Genomic DNA, 16,290 nt, shown 5'->3' on the forward strand with positions numbered 1-16,290 from the left:
CCAATAAAGTATCCATCTATTCCTGTTTATAACAAGAGTTTTTTAAAATTAGGAATAGCTGCTGAATTTTTCCAATATTAAAAATATTGACCTTACTATTTGTACTACTATATTTTTAACACCCCCCAAATATAAATCTCTGAGTGATTTAGTTTTTTGGGGTACATTTTTAACATTTTCTCAAACAATATACTAAGTATAACAAATGACTCCTCTATCCATGTTCTCTTCAAAGCCTCATAAAAGTATACTCTAAACCACCACAATATTTCCTATGGCTGGTCATTGGCTATTTCACTGTTACAGATAGCTATCTAGGTCTCCCAACTCAGGAGGATATTTATCTAGTAATGAATAGTATTCAATTTCATGAGACAAAAGCAAGAGCTATTTAGGCACGTTCAGAATTTTATATCAAGAAGAAAAAAACTAAAATAAGACACACTTCTACAGCATCACATTTAATTTAGCACACATCCTATTCAGGGATTAAAAAAAAAGAAAACTGCTGTAACAGGCTTTGGAAGTGAGGAATTGGGGCAGGGGGGATGCCCAGAAGTAAAGAAGTGGGAGGTATCAACATTATTCCAGGTGTGGGGAGTGAGGAGGGAGAGAGGTCTGTGAGATGTCATGTGTGGGAGGCAAGGAGGTGGGAGAGGTCACAAGGATGTGCAGGTATGGGGACAGCGGAGGTAGAAAGGGTCAGGAGGAAGCCCGAATACGGAGTTAAGAGGTGGGAGGAGCCAAGAAAAGGCCCAGGTGTGGTGGGTGAGGAGGAGTGATGGGTCAAGGAAAAAAAACTGTTTATTTGCAGACTTTACTCAAAAACTTGAATTTGGCTGGCTCATCGCTGATTTTTTTTCTTTACAGTAACAGGGTTTACCATATTTTTACATTTGCTAGGTAATTTCTGTCCCAAATGTAAGGGTGGAGATAATAAAAGGTGTATAATAAACAAACAACTAAATAAACAAACCAACCCTGCTGTGATAATGTAAAAATCTCAAGCCCAATACATTACCTGCAATATGTCTCTATGTCGCTGTAATGTGTGCATCAGTGCGGCATTCAAGGAGGGGACACCTGCACTGTTGGTATATTCTGCCATTTTATCATTTATTCCTGTAAGCTAAAAAAAAAAAAAAAAGAATGAAAGAAAGAAAGCCAATAAAAATATTTTAGAAAGTACTAGTAAATAGCTAAAAGCAGATTATTTGCCTATATACCTTTTCTGTTGGGAGCGGGAAAAAAAAAAAAAACCCAAGAAGTAGCAAGCAAAGATTCAGTATTTCTCCCAAATAATCTACAAAGGCTAAAATAACATCCATAGGACTTGGGAATGGCTGTTATCAAAAATTCGAGTGGTCTGGGGAGGCACACACCTTAAATGAATGGGTAATTTCAATAAACATATCTATATTGATATAAACCAATACAATATCTAACAGCAAGTACCAAGCCCAAACCCACCACCATCAAGTTGATTCTGACTAATAGCCACTCTTACAGGCAGAGTAGAACTGGCCTATAGGGTTTCCAGGAAATGCTGGTGGCACAGTGGTTAAGAGCTATGGCTGCTAACCAAAAGTCAGCAGTTCGAATCCACCAGGTGCTTCCTGGAAACTGTATGGGGCGGTTCTGCTCTACCCTATAGGGTCACTGTGAGTCCGAATCAACTTGACGGCAACAGGTATAGTGTTTCCAAGGCTGTAAATCTTTACAGAAGCAGACTGCCACATCTGTCTCCTGGGGAGTGGCTGGTGGGTTCGAACTCCCCACTTTTTGGTTGGCAGCTGAGTGCTTTAACCATTGCACCACCATGGCTCCAACAACAAATAGTTATTTAAAAAATAGCCATTTAACAGAAAGCACTTACCCTTGCCAAAAGCTGTTCAATCTCAATTGCCATTGTTTCAAACATTCTGTCTTGGCTTGATCCATTTAAAAGGGGTGTTGTGTCAGAACTAAAAAAAAAAAAGACAAATTCAATTAAAGGGAATCCATTACTTAATCCTACTCCTTTGAAGCATACTTAAAAGAATAAGGTAATTATTTTTGAAGAGGTCAAGTGGAACATTCTCTCTTCGTAATTTTTTTTTAATGCCAATTTATCTATATGTTCCCCGAAACCATGGTCCTCAGATCCCAGCCCCAGCTACTCTGTCCTTCAAAGTGTTTGGTTGTGTTCAGGAAACTTCTTAGCTTCAGTTGTGCTGACTTCCTCTGTACTGTGTGTTTTAATTTTTATAAAGGTTTTCCTATAAATCACACATGTCCTACAAATATTAAGCTCAGTATAAAATATAATTGAATGTGAGATTTTCCCAAGCTGTAATACAGTTGATCTTCCATAAAGAAATTCAAAATTCTGGTTTACTGGTTCCCAAATGATAGGAAGTAACTTAGGTTATGACAGTGCCCACTTAAATGCTGAATTTAAAAGAACAAATTATATGAAATAGCACTGTAGAACTAAGAAGTATGGAATATTAGAGGGGCCATAACATGTATTAGGTTATGGGATTTGTGAAGAATATATATACATATTTTTAAATTTTTACTTCAAAGCAATTATGGTTCCTTAGGCCTGAAATCAAGTTCTCACTTCTTTCTTTGACTCTTACCAAGAAGAAATAAAACTGAGGTTTAAATGACCCATAGTTTGGATAAGTAGCTATTGAATAATCAGGAGCTGGCTTTAAATCTAATATAAATAGCCATATCCAGCAAAAAAGTTTTAGTACCAGCCCTCTACATTTCCATTTATACTATGCAATCTCAGTTTTCTTTTGCAAAAATGTGTTGAACTACCCTTTAAAACCTGAATAGTCAGAAACCTAGCTTTTCACAAGTGAAATTTATTTCTAACAGATTCAAATTCTAAAAATGTATGTCCTAAAGGTTTCTTTTGCCCCTTCTGGAAAATCACTAGCCTTCATCAGCCCCCATCAATCCCCAGGTGGGGACTCATGTCCATTATTCCATGAGCAGCTCTACCATCAAATGAGCAGCTCAGTGGAGGTCTGCATTATACTGGACACAGCTAAATGCCCAGGCAATGACCATGTTCTCCAATCTTACTGAAGACTTTGTCCTGCCCGCTAACAATTCTTGGGTGTGGGTGTGGCTGATGAAAACAGGATAAACTATCAGTTCAACATCAAACAGTACCTTAGTTACTACATTTCCCTTCTCCACACACATTTTCACAGTAATACTAACAAGCAGTGTAATAACCAAAAAGATGAGGATTTTTATTTTTAGCTCTAACTAGGTCCAAATTTATATTTCTTTTTAAAATATTCCAATTTATTTGTCCTAAAACATGATACACAAATATTTAGTTCTTTAGTATTTGTCAGAACCAACCCAAGGTTCTGTGGTTATCGCCCAGAATGGCCCAGGCAAAAATGCTCTATCTACCACTAGAACAAAATTTCCCCTTCTAGACATGTGAAACATAACAATGGGCCAACAGAATACACGTTCTACAAGGAAGGAAACGGCCATGTCTTAGTCACAGATCTAGGCCTCGCGCCTAAAACAGTACACATGGCAGGTGCTCATTAAAAAAACTGAATGAATAAATGAGATGGCAAGCTCTATTGCTAGTTATTCCCACATTCACCAGACATCCTCAGGACAATATATGAGGCCAGGGAGATGGCTAAAAACTCATTCTCCATAATACTAGGATTCAGTTCAATTTAATTCATTTTATAAGTGTGTGATGATTCATAGACCTTAAAGTTCTTGAAATAAAGAGAGCAAAAAAAAGGGGGGGGGGGGAATTTTGGCCACTGCTGAGTTTATTCATTATGACATGCTTCCAACCTGGGCAATAAACAAAACATTTTAGGATACACATAAGGGTTTTTACCCTCCTGGCCTAAGTCTGTTAAAGAACAGTTAGGCTGAAGTAACAAAGTAAGTCCCAATTTGTTTTTGAATTTCTTAGGGAATGTTTTCAAGGTAGTTTCTCCTTTAAGGGAGTCACAAGAGCATTAAGTTCATAAAGCACGGAGAACATAGAAAAAGCATGATGTAATAACACCTCCTAAGAATAGGTGTTTTAATATTGTATACACACTGGCAGTAGCCAAGTGGGAGACTTAAATCCAGGAAAGATTATTTCCAATCATAAAATAAGTTTATTGGTAGGAAAAAAATATTCATTCTCTTTACTTGCTCAGTAAAAACGAGACCAAAGCATTGCACTGTAATCCAATCGACCTTACATGCCAATAACTTACTTTCAGGCCACATGAGTCAATATATTGGCACTGATATCTTTACAACCATTATGCTGTTATTAAAAAGGAATAACACTTGGCTTAGAGTCAAAGGAAACCCTGGTGGCATGGTGCTTAAGAGTTCAGCTGCTAACCAAAAAGTCAGCAGTTCGAATCCACCAGGTGCTCCTTGGAAACCCTATGGGGCAGTTCTACTTTGTCCTATAGAGTCGCTATGAGTGGGAATCGACTTGATGGCAACTAGTTTGGTTGTTTTTTTTTTTTAATAGAGTCAAAATGGCTTTTTCACAATACAGTAGGGTTTAGAATACAGGCTCTGAAGGTAGAAAGACATGGGTTCAAATCCAAGTTCAGTGGGTTCAAATCCAAGTTCAGTTGTTGTTTTTACTATTTTTAGCTGAAAAACATACCCCACTCACCACCAATCCTTGAAAGAGTATCTAAAATAAAGAGTCGGTAACAACTAAAAACTCTCCACCATCAATTTACTCCCAGATATACAGAAACATTCTGTGAAAAAACGTTCCCAGCAGCACTTATATAAAGCTCTCAGAACAATACCTGACACATAAAGAGTACTGTAAGTGTCAGCTATTAAAATCACTACTATTTTGGGGGCCCTGGTGGCACAGTGATTAAGAGCTCAGGCTGCTAACCAAAAGTTTGGCAGTTTGAATCTACCAGCTACTCCTTGGAAACCCTAGGGGCAGTTGTACTCTGTCCCATAGGGTTGCTATAAGTTGGAATTGACTTGATGGCACACAACAACAACCATGGTGAGAGAAGAAGGGAGATGCCATCAGGGCAGGGTACGCAGGGCCTTTAATGAATTGGCAATGATTATTTTTTTAAATGGGGGAAGTTACATGGGGGTTCATTATATTATTCTTTATACTTTCAAGTGTCCTAAATATTTCCTAATATTTTTTGAAACGAGTGGATGGCCTAAAGTGAGCATTAAGATTCAAAAATAAGAATGCATTTTCCATACATTCAGTATGGTAGTACACTGGTTTCTCGAAAAAGAACAAAATTAAAAATAGCTCTGCTGATTAATAGTGAGGGTATACATTGCCTTGGATTTAGTCCAAAACACTACAATAGCAGTATGTATATGCACGTCTACTTCGCATTTGATTAGTTCCTCATTTCCATTTAGCAATTAGAAAATATAAGGAATATAATGTGGCCAAATTTACATTTCCTTACACTGGTTGAACTAGAAACTCATTTCTAATACAAACTTACTGTCAATGCCTAGCATTATCCTGTTGACGATGTCACAATTTTTGCCTTACGATCCTAAATAAATGCTAATTTCAAGAATTATGAAGAATTTTAATAAGTCACTAAAAATCAATGATAAAAAAAAGAAACAACAAAAATTCACCAAAGAGACCAAGTTACCCAAAAACCAAACCCACTGCCATCGAGTTGATTCCGATTCCTAGCGACCAAGTTACAGAGGTTATATATTCTACCTTATTTTTTAATGCTCTAAAAAACATCACAGTACGTAGTTTAAGGCATAAGAGACAGAATCTGGTAGTACCTATACCTGTCGCGTCTTCCATCTCGGGCACTGCTGTGACTGTAACTCGTACACAGTTTACTAAAGGAAACTAGTTTCAGGTCAAGTTCATTTTCCAACTGTCGAGCCTGTTTCCTGAGATCTTTAGAAAAAGTAAAAAGCAAATGATCAGACACAAAAAGTCCATCAGTAGACATGTAAATCACAAAGCTGCTCTGAAGGAAACAAACTACGAAAACAACCAGTTATCGGTCTAGTTCCTCCTTAAAGAAAAGTGTTAAAAGGAAGAAACCAAATATTTACCCAGGAAAGCAAATTAGTCCTTTATTTAAACTGTAGATGAGGGGCAGGGGGAAGAGCAGGAATAGCAGTGGAAGACACAAAATTTCCGCTTTATTCTAAAGACAGCTATACAGTAACAAGATGTTGTTCTCACATGCCTAAAATGATTTATACAGCAATAACTACAATTTCATAATTCAGAGGAAATAAGAAGAAAGTGCAAACTACAAAGCAATTGAATATGGTTTATAGTCTGGCCAGCATTACATCAATTTATCAGCTAAATTTATAAAAAAAAAAAGAAAACATCACTGTTTTGACAGGGATTTTGCTGTTTATATTCCAAAGTTTTATTAGGTTAATGAGATTCTTTTCTTAATAGTAGAATGACTGACTGATGGAACATAAAGAAAAAATAAATGATCTTTGGCAATGATAAAAAAAAAAAAACTGCCTTTCAATATGCTTACTGAAAGAAATGTGGAGGGGCTGAAACCAACAATAAACAATGTGCTACTGATAAGATCAAATATGAATACAATGGAAATAAGGGCACAGGTTTTTAAGAAGGGAAGCAAACCAGGAGAGAAACCGGTATCGTAGTTTGACTTCTAAGCGGTTGAGTGAGAGAAGTCACAGTCTCGAAACCCACATCTAGATGTAACTACTCTCATCCATGGTGAAGTGTTGGTTAAAATGAAACGGGCTGAATATAGGAAGGAATGCTGTAAGGATCTCATCTTTCAGGAATAAGGAATACAAAATATTATTTCAATATACTTATCAGAAGTAAAAAGCAGAGTGACATCGTGGAGCCTATCTGCCCACAGACCAAATCCCAGTTCAAATCTCAGATCGGTCATTTACTGGCTGCGACTTATTGGCAATCTATTTAACTTCTGAACCTCAGCTTTCTGTCTTTTAAGTCCATAGCTTCAGGGTTTTTCTATGCATTAATAATCACATGCCTAAAGCACCTGGCTTAGAGTAGGCTGTCAATAACGAGCAGCTATAAATATCACAGCATGGTGCTTCAAAAAACCATACCCTAATAACAAGCATTAAAGATACCAGTAGCTACTTTTATGTAACTTCATGTTTTCTAGCTAAAACATTTCAAAAGGGCATTTTAATACATGTTTTAAGCTAATCATAAGCATGCTTCTCTGTAACTTTAGTAATTGTCTTCTCTAATGGAAAACGTCAAGTGAAAGAAAGTATGACAGGCAAGCAGGGAAGAACTTAGAATTAAATTTCTTAGACCGAGTGATTGATAATTTTTTTTTTAAAGCACGGTTGAGTTTTATACATGTATGTAAACACACATACACACTTGCGTTATTCCCGAGGTTCCATTGGGGAGCAACAGGAAATAGGTCAAAACGGGAAAGCGATTCCAAGAGTAATTTTAAAGTTGCAGGACAGCAAAGACAGCTGAAGAAAGAGGTGAGGCTTTTCTGATCTTTGTTGATCACCATGGTCCAGAAACGAGTTTTAAGTGAGCTTACTTCATCGGACCGTATTTTCAGGAATTAAACAAACGCACTTGCCAAATCACACTAGTTCTCTCAACTTTCTCTTTTTGACAAAATCGATCCCAGACTCCAGGGCAGACGGTAAAGTTATTTCCTCCGCCTTCAAACACGACTGGACATCCAATCCTCGAAGTCCCAGCCTGAACCGGCCAAGAGGACCCAGTAGGAGACATTTTGCTCATACAACTTCCCCCGAAGGACGGGACTGACAAATTTCTCTTCCTAGCTCCATTCCCTTTTCCTACTCAGTTTTCCGGCAGTGACTTAATCTCCAAGGCACGGACTCCTCCCGTCTCAGTGGTTCGGGACCTTCTTGCTCAATACCCGCTTCCTCTCACAGTTCGGACCCCAAGCCCCTACGTCCGAGTTTCGCTTTTCCCTCAACCCAGTTCTCTCTCAGCGACTCAGGCTCCTCTTCCTTTTCATCTTCTCTCGGCCTTTTCTGCCCAAACCCTGCCTCGGGTCCCGCTCGCCCGGCCGGGTCAGGAGCCGCTGCCTCTGAGGCCAACCCCTGCCCCAGAACGTCCAGTCTCCCAGCTCCCAGGCCCCCGGGCTCCCACCGGACACTTCCCGCCCCTCAGCTCGGCCGCCCCGGAGGCCGGCTCTCTCCTCTGCCGCCTCCCCACGACCGGTCCTCACTCAGCCCCTCCGCCCCTCGGCGGGACCCTCCCGGGGCCTCACTCTCACCTTCCCAGTAATTGCTGGTTCCTGCCGCCATTTTTGTTGTCTAACGTCAGTGGTGATAGGAGAGTAGAGGCGATGCGAGCCAGGGAACCACCTTCACGCCTTCTTCCGCCCGGGGCGCCAGGGCCGATGGGATATGTGAGCCTCCGCAGACAGCGCCACTTGGTGGTCACTTTATTGTCTTACAGTTTTTGAGCAAGAAGGCTGAGAACGCGAGCATTAGCAACTGATGCTTCCAGAATACCTGTCTCTCTGGTGCTAATATCCTCTCTTGACACCTCAGACCTTCATCTTCGCCCTCAACCCAGCGGAATCTGCTCTCTGAGAAGGGGCTCATTTGACTGAGAAGAGTTAGCCTCAGACGGAACTCCTTCAGCTTCCTTGGCCTTCTCTCATAATGTGGGTCTTCAGCCAGATTCTTCTTCCCTTTTCAGTGCTAAAGGCTTTTTTCTTCCCTGGGCCAACCTCTCCGTCCTTATCTCAGCCTGTGCTCTGTCATCCAGTATTTCTGGCATATGTGTTTTTCTCCACTGGCCGCTTTCCCTGTTTTACAGTTAGTCTCAGCCCTCTTTACCCTCCAGCCACCAAATGGAAACTTGGTTGTTGTTAGGTGCCATCAAGTCAGTTCTGACTCATAGCGACCCCACGTACAACAGAATGAAACATTGCCCAGTGCATGGCCATCCACACAATGGTTGCTATGTGTGAGCTCACTGTCCAGGGGCTCATCTTCTGGCACTGTATCAGGCAGTGTTCTGCTGCTCTTCGTAAGGTTTTTACTGGCCAGGTTTTTCAGAAATAGATAGCAGGTCCTTTTTCCCAGTCTGTCTTAGTCACAGTGACCCTGCTGGCGTTTGAAATACAGCTGGCATCGCTTCCAGCATCACAGCAACACCCAAGCCACCACAGTATGACAAACTGACAGACGACTGGTGGAATAGAAACTTTACCTGCTGTAAAGTCTTTTTGTTGTTGTGGTTAGTTACCATCTGGTTGATTCTGTCTCATGGCAACCCCACGTGTGCAGAGTAGAACTGCTGCATAGGGTTTTCAAGGATCTCCTTTCAGAAGGAGATCACTAGGCCTTGTCCTCCAAGGTGCCTCTGGATGGGCTCGAATCACCAGCCTTTGGCTAGTAGCTAGCCAGGGATTCCTAAAGTCCCTTTACCTACTCCCGTTTATAATTGGATTTTAATATTTCCTCTACATTCATTGAGATCACATTGAATTCAAGAGGAGAAGGAAAGCCTATTGTGTTTATTCATATTTTTACTCATTCTGTAAATCTTCCTTCCTTCCTGATGTTCCAGGATTCTTTATCATTTCCTTTCTGTTTCTGTAAACCCTAGTGGCATAGTGGTTCAGTGCTGTGGCTGCTAACCAAAAAGGTTGGCAGTTTGAATCTTGGAAACTCTGTGGGGGCAGTTCTAGCCTGTGCTATAGGGTCAGTATGAGTCGGAATAGACTCAATGGCAACGAGTTTTTGGTTTCTGTTTCAAGAACTCCCTTTAGCCATTCTTTTAGAGTAGGTCTGCTGGTGATAAATTTTATTAGTTTTTCTTCATCTGAAACTGTCTTGATTTCCCATCATTCCTGAAACGTATTTTTGTCAGATAATTCAGGGTTGACAGTTCTGTTTTTTCAACAAGTGAAAAATGTTATGTCATTTCCTTTTGGCATCTATGGTTTTGTTACAGGAATAAGGGTTCTTGCCTCTCATTGCTCAAGAACGAGCAGGTGAGGCACGGAGAGTTTTCCACATGAGCAAAGCTTTATTGAAGAGCCTTGCAAGCGGAGACGAGGAGGGCCTAAAGCAACACTTACCGCCATTTCACAGAACAAAAAAAAAGCATTTGGGGTTTTTAAAAGTTCTTGGGTGGGAAAAGATTCATGTTTATTCACGGACATAGGCGGGGATATGTTAACTATGGTGTACGAGAAGCAGCTTTCCAAGATGACTCCTGTCCTGGAGGCCTCTGGGATTCATAGCAGGACTTATTATGGGGTGTCCCGCCTGCACTGTCTCCCAGCAGCTGCTGCTGCAGCCCCTCACTGCCCCTGGTGGAAGGTCACACAGCAGTCACAGGTGGATGTTCTGTGCATGTCCCTGGGGCTGGTTTTCCCCAGTTGCTTCTGAAAGACAACTTTAAAGAAGTTTGCAGGCTATTTTCTGATACCCTGCCCCATTGTTCTGGGGAATGGCTTTGTTTTTTTCTGCGCCCTGGCCCATTTCTCGTCACTTTGTTTGCAGATTTGGGGGCCCTTCTGTTTCCTGTCTTAGTTTCTGTTGAGAAATTGGTTGTTATTCAAATTGTTGTTCTACTGTAGCTTTTCAGAAGGTTATGATGTGTCTTTGAGTATATTTCTGAGTTTATTCTGTTTGGGGTTTGCTCAGCATCTTAAATCTTAGATTTATGTCATTTACCAAATTTGGGAATTTTTCAGCCATTATTTCCTTGAATACTTTTTCTGTCCTATACTCTTTCTCCTCTCCTTCTGAGACTCTGATGACATGAGTGGTAGATCTTTTGTTAGAGCTCCATAGGTCCTTGAGGCACTGCTCTTTTTCTTAAGTCTATTTTTTCTTTTGTTCAGACTGGGTAATTACTATTGTTTTATCTTCAGGTTGACTGGTTCTTTCCTCTGTCCCCTCCATTCTACCCTTGAGCCTATCCACTGAGTTTTTATTTCAATTGTTGCATTTTTCAGATCTAAAATTTCCATTTGGCTCTTTTTATTGCTATTTCTTTGCTGAGACTTTTTTTTCATTTGTTTTAGACTTGTTTATAATTGCTCATTGAAGTATCTTAATTATTAAAAAAAACATAATTGAGTCAACCATGATTAATGGTCACCCTACGTGTGTCAGAGTAGAACTGTGCTCCATAAGGTTTTCAGTGGCTGATTTTTTGGAAGTAGATTGCTGGGCCTTTATTTCAATTTTAATGCTTTAAAATCCTTGTCAGAGAATTCCAACATTAGTGTCATCTTGATGTTGGCATCTGGTGATTGTTTTTTCTCATTCAAGTTGAAATGTTCTAAGTTCTCGTTATGAGTGAATTTTTATTGAATCCTGGATATTTTTGGTATTAAGAGACTCTGAATTTTATTTAAATCTTCTGTTTTAGCAGGCCTTCTCTGACACTGTGCTGCCAGGGGAATGGGTAATTGTCTTGTTACTGCCAGGTGGGGGTAGAAGTTCAGGCTCCCCCTTGCCTTCCGTTGACAGCCCGGCTATGTATGTTGTTGTCGAGTTCAGTTCCAACTCATAGTGACCCTATGTACAACAGAACGAAACACTTCCTGGTCCTGCACCATCCTCACAATCGTCGTTATGCTTGAGCCCATTGTTACAGCCATTGTGTCAGTCTATCTTGTTGAGGTCTTCCCCTTTTTCACTGACTCTCTAGTTTACCAAGCATGATGTCCTTCTTCGGGGACTGGTGCCTCCTGACAACGTATCCAAAATATGTGAGAAGATGTCTCACTATCCTTGATTCTAAGGAGCATTCTGGCCCTACTTCTTTCAAGACAGATTTGTTCGTCCTTCTGGCATTCCACAGTATATTCAACATTCTTCACCAGGAAAATTCAAAGGCATCAATTCTTTGGTCTTCCTCTTTCATTGTCCAGCTTTTGCATGCATCTGAGGTGATTGAAAACACCATAGCTTGGGTCAGGTACACCTTAGTCCTTAAAGTGACATCTTTGCTTTTTTAACACTTTAAAGAGGTCTTTTGCAGCAGTTCGAATCCACCAGGTGCACCTTGGAAACCCCATGGGGCAGTTCTGCTCTGTTCTATAGGGTCGCTATGCTATGAATCGACTTGACCAGTAATGGGTTTGGTTTTTGTGGAGTGCCTCATAAAAGCTCCTCCACTGACACCTCAGCAGGGGATCTCATTACCTCTGGGAAGTGGTAAAAGCCAGGGATTCCCACTTCTTTGACACTACACAGGCAGGAAGGGAGGACTGCTACATTACAGCCATCTTAAGGATTGAATCATGTCCCCCAAAATGTGTGTTGTAAATCCTAGCCTCTATTTTTTTTATGCCTTAAAATCTCATTTGGGAATGGGTTTCTTTGTTATGTTAATGAGGCAGGATTAGTGTAGGGTGTGTCTTGAGTCTCTTTTGAGAAATAAAGGAGATTAAACAAGAAAGTGAGCAAGCAGAGATGGTGGACAAAAGATGCCAAGCCACATAAAGATTGCCCAGGAGCAGGAGCTCAGAAGAGACAAGGACCTTCCTCCAGAGCCAACAGAGAGAGAAAGCCTTCCCTTAGAGCTGGCACCCTGAATTTGGACTTCTAGCCTCCTAAACTGTGAGAAAATAATTTTCTTTTTGTTAAAGTGACCCACTTGTGTCATTTCTGTTATAGCAGCACTAGACAACTAAGACAAGCCAGGTGAGGATGATAAGTCTAGGCTCCCACTCAGCATTTCCCAGCAGGTGGCGAGGGAGCTTCTGTTATTTCTGTGGCATTTAGTGGGAGTTGTGCAGTTATTGTCTAAAAGTATTCTGTCTTGCTAGGCTATCCCTTTCCTAGTCCTTTGGCTAGAGAGAGCAGGCTTTTCTTTAGGCTTTTTTGTTCTGCATCCTTTGGCATTTCCCGGTTGCCAGTTTTTCTGGCGCCCATTATGGGGTAAATGAGGCAAAAAGAAAACCCAGGTAACTTAACACAGTCCTTTGCTGGATCTTGAGGTTTCTAGCTGGTCTGCCATCTTCTCCAGTTCTCAGAGACTTTGTTTTATGTGTAATGTCCAGGTTTTTTATTGTACTTAGTGAAAGAAATAGGAAGAAGTACATCTACTCCATCTTGTCCAGAACCAAAAGTCTCTGTTTTTTTTAATAGATTTGAATTCTCTGCTCTAATTCTTCTAGTCTTCTAGTTTTTTTTAATTCATCATCATTATTTTAAGGTTTCTGATTGATAACTCAAAAATCTGTATTATCTTTTTTTCTTGATTTTATCATTTAATCTTTTCTGATATTAAGCATGACTCTTGGTTAGATACTGTATATTACAGGCAAAAATTTGTAGTAAACATTTGAGTTTCTGGATGACATTGTCTTTCTCCAAACAGAAGGTACCACGCTGCTTCTTGCAGGCAGTTCGCATAGGGGACGATCATCTTAAGCCTGTATGGGGTGGAAGTAATCCCAAACTGGGCTTCTGGGTTTGTAAATCTGGTCTATTTCCGGTTAGCCCTTACTCCTAATGTGTAGCCATTGAAGTTTCCTACCTGATGCTATGTGTTTCAAGGGCTGCCCCTTTAAATCACATCTGTCCCTTTAAATTGTGTTTACTTTGAAGTCCCTTTCCTCTGATCTGCTTGGTTATGTTTTTAAAGCATTCAGATTTTGGGTGTACATAGTCTTCCTGGCAGTTTTAGGTTTTAGTTTGGGCCCTTTTGCTGAACACTTTGTTTTCCTTGCATTTTTCTGTTGGCCTAATGCTTCCATAGAGCCTTGTGGTGGGGCTGGGTTGGAGCAGGCATGTGAGAACACATACTGAGATTTGGTGATGTTTCTCTTTTTATTCAGTTATTTTGAAGTTTTGAAATTCTCTGATTTCAAATTACACTGAGAGTGTGGTTTCTGCATAGATTTACTTTTTTCTTCTTGTTCTTTGTTATTGTTTTGTGAGAAAATACTGAGAGACATTGCCATCAATGTTTTCAGCTACCTGGAATTTTAACTTCATTCTTGAAATGTTCAATATAGAATTCGACGTTGAAAGTTATTTGATGTTTTTCCCAGCACGTTCAAAGTATAATTTCATAGTACTTTGGCTTCCATTGTTGGTAGTGAGTAGTCAGTCACTTCTTAGTCAAACTGCTAATTCTTTGAAGTTGATTTCTGTCTGCTTTACTTTTTTTCTCGTCTATCTATTCCATTCCCTATTTTTAGGATCTATTCTCCTGGCCATCTCACATCTTCCAGAAGCTAAATCAAAAGCCTGTTTGGTCTTGAAAAATTTAGGAGCCATGCGGTACATAAGTAAATCGTAAATATTGGAATAATTTCAGGTACTCAGAATTACTAGTGGTTCCGATACAAAAAACCAATACCATCAAGTTGATTCTGATTTATAGCAACCGCATAGGACAGAGTAGAACTGTCCTGCAGGGCTTCCAGGGCTGTAAATCTTTACAGAAGCTGACTGCCACACCTTTCTCCTGCATAGCAACTTGTGTGTTCAAACCACTGAGCTTTTGGTCAGCAGCCAAGCACTTAACCACTGTGGCACCAGGGCTCCTCTGGTTCAGATATAGCAATTAGATACTCCTTCACTTTGGCTCGACCTCAGTGACTCCTTAATCATAGAGCATACTCCATGTTATCATAACAATTACCATTTAATCTGTGATCTTTCTACTTGTTTCATCCTAAATTTCCCCACTTGATGTTCTTATTTTCCACCTACAGCTTTGATTACATTACTACTGCCTCTTCATTGCTTCTAACGGAATCAATAAATTGTCCAGCTTTATTGACCTTGAAGTATCCCACTTAATTTAACCCTACTTCCAACTACCTTGCCTTCAATCTAATCAAGTAAACCTTCTCACCCTTCTGGTTTAATCTTCTTCCAGGCTGACCTCTAAACTTGAATGGCTTTCTACTCTGTGTATGCCAATTTATCTCATTCTTGTGTATCTCTTCTATATTGGTTTATAATGTAACAGGGAATAGGATGTCTTTTGACCCGAGCCAAAAGGCCAAAGAAATAGTATGCGTGCCTTTAACATTACACTGATTAAATGTAGGTATAAATTTGATATTAAAGTTAAAATTGGGCTTTATTTGCCAATTTCATTGCTTTTAAATTGTGGGCAATACTTAAGGGTGTATTTATCTCAGGTGAGCAAGAAGTAGCTCCGAATCAGTTGCATTCTAACCGCAAGTGAGAAGAAATGAGGACCTACACGGTGGCACTTATTCATAATTTATTGGTGTATTACCATGGCACATTGTGTTTACTTTGCTGAGAACAACCAGTTCCTAGAAATCTGAAAAACTGAAAACATTACTCTAGTAGATTACTGCTCTTGATTCAGTTGTGAGAAAACTCCTGAGAGAAAATCAGAAAAATCTTTCAAACTTTGGAGAACCTACCTATAACCCTTAAGTAAGGCTGTTTGCGTTGACAAAGCATAAATATAACTTAAGTTCATTTAAAAAGAAATATGAAGCATTTGGCACAATTTAAACTTTACTGCCATGTAACAGACCATCTATTAAACTGCATAATGAAAAACTTCATGGCTTTCAAAATTTTAGTATTCCTATCTAGAAAGTTCTCCTAAATTAAAAAAAAAGAGAGAGAGACTATCTGTAAACAGATTATTTGTTTGTATATTTGAAAAACAAAAATTTCCTTTCAAGGAGATCAGAAAATGAAGGAAAATAAAGCTAGTTACTGTGGGTGTTCAGTTCTGAGTCAAATATGTTGACCCTTCACTAATATTATTTCATTTAACTCCCATTACAATCCTATCTGGTATTATTCCTTAACCAGTAGAGAAATTGTGACTCAGAGAAGGTAAGAAACTTGTGCAATACAAGGTCACACAGGAAGCAAGTGGCAGAGCCAGGAATTAATCATAGATGACTCCAACTTCAAAGTCCATGCTTGAACCTCTATGGTTCCTCTAGAGTAGAGGTTTTCTTTTTAGAGGAACCAATCACTAGTGAAGAATAGCTTATTTCCATTTTCATTTCTCTAGCCTGGACTATGAGTTCCTTGTTAGCAAGAGACCATGTTTCTTATATAACTTTGGTTTCTCGATTCCCATTGGAGTAGCAGGATCAATAAATTGTTGCTAAATGAATTTTGAGGGATACTGAATTCATCATCACTGTGCCTAAAAGTGGTAGAACACATTATTCTAACTGGGCTTCACCTAGATAAAAGAATAATTTTTTTTAAACAAATAAGTTTAAAATGGTATATAAACCTTTCAATGGCTAACTTTGTGGTGGTCATTGTGGAGTGATT

The 16,290-nt window shown here is 39.7% G+C and overlaps 1 protein-coding gene across 2 annotated transcripts in view; it reads right to left on the minus strand.

Annotated features, from left to right (window-relative positions):
* The window catches only part of GOSR1 (golgi SNAP receptor complex member 1), a 57,196-nt gene extending 48,804 nt beyond the window's left edge, over nt 1–8,392 (minus strand). Inside the window, exons 1-4 of one of the 2 annotated variants that reach the window (XM_049860027.1) lie at nt 8,289–8,392; nt 5,812–5,926; nt 1,877–1,964; nt 1,022–1,129 (exon numbers count right to left, since the gene is read on the minus strand). In XM_049860027.1, the coding sequence (XP_049715984.1) occupies nt 1,022–1,129; nt 1,877–1,964; nt 5,812–5,926; nt 8,289–8,319 (342 nt within the window). In that variant the 5' untranslated portion in view covers nt 8,320–8,392. Of the gene's footprint in view, nt 1–1,021; nt 1,130–1,876; nt 1,965–5,805; nt 5,927–8,288 lie in introns of both variants that reach the window. The other variant, XM_049860025.1, reaches the window with a different exon arrangement.
* Between the last annotated feature and the right edge of the window lie 7,898 nt (nt 8,393–16,290).

This window comes from Elephas maximus, chromosome 19, assembly GCF_024166365.1.
Source record: "Elephas maximus indicus isolate mEleMax1 chromosome 19, mEleMax1 primary haplotype, whole genome shotgun sequence".
Taxonomy (NCBI): domain Eukaryota; kingdom Metazoa; phylum Chordata; class Mammalia; order Proboscidea; family Elephantidae; genus Elephas; species Elephas maximus.